At 34.2% G+C, this 6,463-nt stretch overlaps 1 protein-coding gene across 1 annotated transcript in view; it reads left to right on the plus strand.

Annotated features, from left to right (window-relative positions):
• The window catches only part of LOC148606456 (5-taurinomethyluridine-[tRNA] synthase subunit MTO1, mitochondrial-like), a 101,654-nt gene extending 97,906 nt beyond the window's left edge, over nt 1-3,748 (plus strand). The window contains exons 15-17 of the mRNA XM_088544970.1: nt 720-816; nt 1,443-1,500; nt 2,443-3,748. Coding sequence (XP_088401096.1) covers nt 720-816; nt 1,443-1,500; nt 2,443-2,523 — 236 coding nt within the window. The 3' untranslated portion in view covers nt 2,524-3,748. The remainder of the gene's footprint in view (nt 1-719; nt 817-1,442; nt 1,501-2,442) is intronic.
• Nucleotides 3,749-6,463: the final 2,715 nt, after the last annotated feature.

Consider the following 6,463-nt stretch of genomic DNA (forward strand, 5'->3'; position numbering starts at 1 on the left):
GGGATTTAATGATACTTCCGGTTATATGACTCTTTCTACACCATTGTGGGATTTAATGATACTTCCGGTTATATGACTCTTTTTACACCATTGTGGGATTTATTGAAATTTCCACAGTTATATGACTCTTTCTACACCATTGTGGGATTTAATGAAACTTCCACAGTTATATAGTAACATATTTCCATTTTACATATGCGTCTCCTATTTTAGATTTTGATTCAAATTAATTTTGGAACTACCTGTCTAAAAAAACACCTTTTGAACTGTAGATTGACTTGTTCATTTTAAACAGGTTTGAAATTCATTGTTTTGACTGAAAAAAACTTTTGGTTAAGACAGGTTTTTGGTTTATATAAGTTTCAGTTAAGACCAGTTTTTGGTTTATCTATGTTTCAGTTAAGACAGGTTTTTGGCTTATTTAAGTTTCAGTTAAGACAGGTTTTTGGTTTATTTAAGTTTCAGTTAAGACCAGTTTTTGGTTTATCTAAGTTTCAGTTAAGACAGGTTTTTGGTTTATCTAAGTTTCAGTTAAGACTGGTTCTTGGTTTATTCAAGTTTCAGTTAACACAGATTTCACTGTACTTTAGAGTCAATAAATGTATATATTGATTTTTTAGGTCAGTGGCTCAATTTCATCAAAGGCAAGAGAATGCCTTATTTCACACTGCCTCTATTAAGCTAGTTTTCAATTTACTTCAATGTACTTATAATTACAGCCCAGTATGCCAAAGAGATGGAATACCAAAAAGAAGAGATGGATGAAGTGAGACGGGATGAGCAACTGGTTCTCCCAGAAGATTTAGATTATATGAGGTAACTTAAGTACTAATGTACTAATATTGTAACATTGGGAATTTTCAAAATGCTTAAATAAGGCTAAATAAAAAAATATGTGTGGTTCCAGTCCCATAACCAACTCAAAGTTTTTACAGCTAATCATAGACATTTTAAGTTTAAATATTTTTTTTTTTAATTGACCAACCCTAATCACTTTGGGTAATCCCGACCAAACTCAATGGCCATAATTTTCACATATCAAGAAGATAAAAATAAAAAGTTTCTTCCTTGTTCCTGGATATGAACCATTGAGTATAAAAATCGCTCCATTTTTTTTAGGGCAGTTAAATGGTAAAAAGAAACATCTTTCTTTCATGTTAGTTTTCATGGGAACCTAGACTTAACTTTACATGGCCTAAAACTAACATTTTTTTCTCAGTGGGAGAATTGGTATGGACTACTGTTAATGGGGTTACAGTTTTTGGTAAAAACCATAAAATTTTAAAGCCAAGTACTTCTATTCTATTCTACAGGATTTAATTCTGGAACTACAAATTTAAAAAACCCCAAAACCTATGACAGTACAATCAATTAATTGAAGTACTTATAGCACTATTTAGATGAACAAAAAATTGAATTTGTTTTATTCTTTAAAATTTCAGTATAAAATCAATATCCACAGATGCAAGAGTGAAATTGGTAGAAGCTCAGCCTCAGACAGTAAGTTGTTCAAGTTAAAACTGACCTAAACAGAACCTTATAGAATCTGAATACCTGTCTAAACCAGACACCCCTTTAAGTTCCTTACATCATTCTAAATGTATTTTGAACCTTGGTAAATTTAAATCTCCATTAACTGAACCTATCTTGAAGTCCTTAAGTAGTAGTCTTTGTAAGAATCATGCAAATTCTGCAAAAAGTTATACACCTAAGAAAAAAGCTACATATTTTTATTTTGTTATGAAGTTGCTTTATAGGTCTATATGATGAAATGTATATGATGAAATGTTTAATTATTCATTCCAATCTGTCTGGTCATAGGAGATAACCCACATGGAAAATTCAATAGTTTCTATTGTATTTTAGTGTCATTTACAGAGTTATCTCCCTTGATTTTGAATTCTACAGTACATTCTATATAATTTTTATGAACATGGGTTATATAAACAAAAAACACATGTTACTTTCTGTTTACTCTGACATTTTTAATAAAATATCAAAAATAAAAGTATGTAGGCTTTCCAACCATGAATCACATTTTGCATGATTCTTATGTGGAGTGTTATTTAAGTGGATAGGTTTGAACAGGTTTTACTATACAAAACATTTATTCTCCTTGTAGAACACAATATGAAAACTATTTGATTTTGTTGATAATTTTGATTATGGAACCAAAGTTATTTTGTCAGCCTGTGGAACCCTTAAAAGTTATGATGATATAAAGTGTTGCTGCTGTTTGAACTTGCATTATCAATTTCCTCTAGGTTGCTAATTTTTTGTTCCATGGCTCAACAAATAAAGAGGCATTGGGGAAAGCTGGGAGTCTCTTCACATTCATCTGGTCATTTGTTTGCCTCGCATTGTAAGCACTGATGCTTATATTTATACAATAAATTTATTAAGTCATCTCCTTCAAATCCCCATCATTTTTTTTATTTTTAGATTGCAGCAGCTAGTAGAATACCAGGGATGACACCATCTGCTATAGTGTCCCTACTACGTTATGTAAAAACCATGCCATGAAAATTAGACCATGTCAATGGATATGAATGTGATATGAAGTAATAGTGTAAACTCTAAATGAGAAAATGTTCAGTTCTATATACGAATCCCTTAGATCACTCATACTCAGTTTTTTTACCATATCACAGATTTTCCTTTATGACATATACATTCATTATATGCAGTTGAAACCTCATACACTGTTCCCATTAGTGCATGGAGATACAAGGCCTCATGAGCTGTTGCCATGGAAAAAATGGGTGGTGGGGAACTTATACCTCATGTACTGTCACCATTAAATGATGGAGAATCAATTCCTTATGTGCTGTCGTCAGTGTTAACTTGGGTGTGTTGAGAATGATATATCATGTGCTGCCAGTGTGAGGAGAAGTGATACCTCATGTGCTGTCGTGATGTGTAGATTGCACACCTCATTAAACCAGTGATCATGACCTGTGTTGAAATGATACTTCATGTGCTGTCAGTGTGGGTTTGTGAAGAATTGATACCTCATGTGCCATCGGCATTTGGAGATTCCACACCTCATTTACTCAATATCAGCATGTGTGAAGAACTGATACCTCATATGCTGTCAATTTGGATGTATGGAAAATTGATACATCATGTACTGTCACCATGCTGAGATTTCATATATTTTTTAATCAGTATCACATGGTACTGTGGGGAACTCTTGTGCATTGTAAACTAGGACACCTTGAAGTAATTGATAATTGATACCTCATGTTCTATCACCATGGTCACGGTGATTGGTTGAGAGCTGATTCCTCGTGTGCTGTCACCATGGTCACAGTTAGTGATGGAGAACCAATACCTCACAAACTGTTTCAATCAATTTTCCAGTAAGTGGTGGAAAATCAGGGCATCATGTGCAGTCACTAGGGTTAACTTGGGTGTAGAGAATGATATGTCATGTGCTGCCAATGTAAGGAGAACTGATAACTCATGTGGTGTTACAGTGTGTACACTCCCTGAAACGTTAATGTTTCCCGCACGCACGATACATAAACGCACGCTAAACGCTTACCAAACGCACGATAAACGAACGCTTGTATCGTGCGTTTAAACGAACGCAAAACGATGTGTAAACGCACTATAAACGATGCACAAACGCCAAAATGGGAAACGTGAACGTTTCAAAGAACAGTTTATTGTGATTCTTAGATTATCATTTTGTGCAGTGAATGGGATTTGATTTTGAGAATAAATCATGATTTTTCTAATGCAATTAGAATTCATTGGGCAATTTCTTAACATTCTTGATAAAAATTTCTGATTTGAATGGGACATTATCAGGTGGAATGTGATAAATAAGGTATGCCCCCCAAACTCTTACCCCAATTATTGCATACATTCTGTGCATCATATTGTGCTGTGTAATTTATTGTATCTTGAATGTTTAATTTACAGAATAGGAATTTATTGTATACTGTAAAAGTATAAAATTTTCGCAACTAATTTTTGCTGATTTCGCGGTAGATATGAAAACGTAAAAAACTGTTACCGCGAGACTTTCAACATCTTATAACGATTATCATGCTTTAAAGCTAGGAAATTTGTACCCGCCACTATGTTCACGTGACTGAATCCACGAAAACTGATGTGTTTACAATACATTACATGTGCCCATTGCTTCATATATATGCCTCTTTATTGAATTCTTTTAATGGAGATTCATCGGTTGTTTAATTTCATGTTTACATGTGTATGTTGTCAAGCTTAAATTGCATGATCACTGGGTCGGGTCTTGAAAATTGTAAACAATGGGACGGTGAATATATATACGTAAGTAAAGAAATGTATGGGTAACAAAGAAAATGGAAACATAAAACAAATTTAGAAGTCTGAGTATATTTAACATCGATAATTGTACATGCAAATAAAGAAAAACGAATGGCTTTACCAGAACCTGGTTAGACAATGTGTGGATCCATACATTTTTTAAAGGGGTTTTAATGCTACAAAAAAATTTGCTCATTTTTTTTTACCCAAATGTTGCTCAAAAGCAGCAAAATATCCAAGAAAAAAAAGGAAAATACCCTGAAATCCTCCTCTGTTTTCAGCGCTAGATAACCAGTAGTTCCCGGTGATCATACCAGGGATTGAGTAACCTTTAAGTTCGTAGAAAACGATTAAGTGGAAGGAAAAGAGAGATTACAACTGACTGAAGTATGTTGTACAAGTTGTGATGACTTAAAAATGACTGTGACAACTTAAGATTTTTATTCAATTACTAATTTATCCTACATTAAATTCAATTGCAGTAACGATTTTCTATCATAAAGTATTGCGCATTTTCCAACATGTCGAAATCCAAACCTCCTGATTGTATCAGTTTCTCTTCGCCCTTCAATTATACTCCCGCTGTACATACCATCACTGGTGACCTTAGTATCGTTGATTAATCTGCTTTACAAGATATTCATACAAAATGTACTAAATGCCGTGAACACATTAACTGGAAACATAACATCAAAATTTTGTGGAAAATGCAAGAAAATGGGCTAGAAAAGAAAAAGAAGAGGTTGAGAGACCCTCTAACTAGATTACTTCATTTAAAGTCTTTGGTACTCCCCTAACTCGAATAATTATGCACCCTCTATCGGCCACTGGCCATACAAAGCTAATGTAGCGATCGATAGTGAGCGGAAAAGAACGACTGAATTATTAATGGTTTGTACTCTGCCGAAATCGCTGTCCAGAACGTCAATGAGTTCCAAAACCAACACTATTTTTAACAATTCACAGATCAATAGAATTTTGTCGGATCTTCATGACAAATTTGTCGTCGTTCCAGCGGACAAAGCTCCTAACAACATGGTATTTATGTGTAAAAGATACTATATTGACTCTGATTAAGGAAATATGTCTTGACTTTTCACTTGGCAACACCACATACTCTTTTAGTACCATACCAAATGAAGACACAATTAACAATCACATGTCAAGTGATAATAATATGGCTTTCCGTACTATTCATTGGATACCGAAGCTGCACGAGTGTCTTTTCGAACAGAGGTATATTGCTTGGGCTGCCAAGTACAAAAAAAACTCAGAACTCCTTACCACTTTACTCACGGCAGTCTAACATGGATTTAATAGTTACTATGATAAAAACATACTTTACAAGTGGCGTGAATCGGGTGAGGATTCTCAAGAACTTAAAGACCTATAAGAGTGTCTTTCTTCCGGTATTACTTTCATGAACAGTATACAAACTTTTGATATTTCTATCTTGTACAGCATACTGCAACATGATAACCTAATAATCGGTTCTACGTTATCTTATTCGCCAATGCTTTTATACAAACCAGGTTACTAAAACTAAAAGATTATGTTTCTACAGTATTCGGTAGATAACAGGCTTATTTTGTAAAAGAAAAAAACAAACAAAAAAAAACACACACACACACAATGATTCAAACAAGTAGTCAGAGTCTGATGTTGTTAAATTGTTATAATTTGTGGTCGACAATACTTTTGTCGATTTTGGGGGACGTGTATGTTTCAGGCTCCAGCAGACCATAGGAATACCCATGCGAACGAATTGTGCGCCTACTGGCCCCACATTCGTGTGAAGCCAGACTTTTACAAGGGCTACTACAGAAAAAAGAGAAACGAGAAGCCAGTCCTTCTATTTCAGTTTCCGATATGTAGATAATGTATAATCTCTAAATAATTCTCAAGGATTACCTACATCTAATCTACCCAATCGAACTGAACTGGTACATCTTCTGCCACATACCTAGACCTTAATTGTACATAGATATTATTGGACGTTCGAAATCAAAACATTATGACAAACGTGAAGATTTTACTTCCCTATAGTATACTTTCCCTTTCTAATTGGTAATATACCAATATTTCTTGCTATGACGTACACATTTTACAGTTGATCCGTTACTGTTGAGCTGTGGTCTGTACATTGACTTTCTCTGAAGAG

This window comes from Perna viridis, chromosome 9, assembly GCF_037379345.1.
Source record: "Perna viridis isolate PV_CMFRI_1.1 ecotype Kerala chromosome 9, ASM3737934v1, whole genome shotgun sequence".
NCBI lineage: Eukaryota > Metazoa > Mollusca > Bivalvia > Mytilida > Mytilidae > Perna > Perna viridis.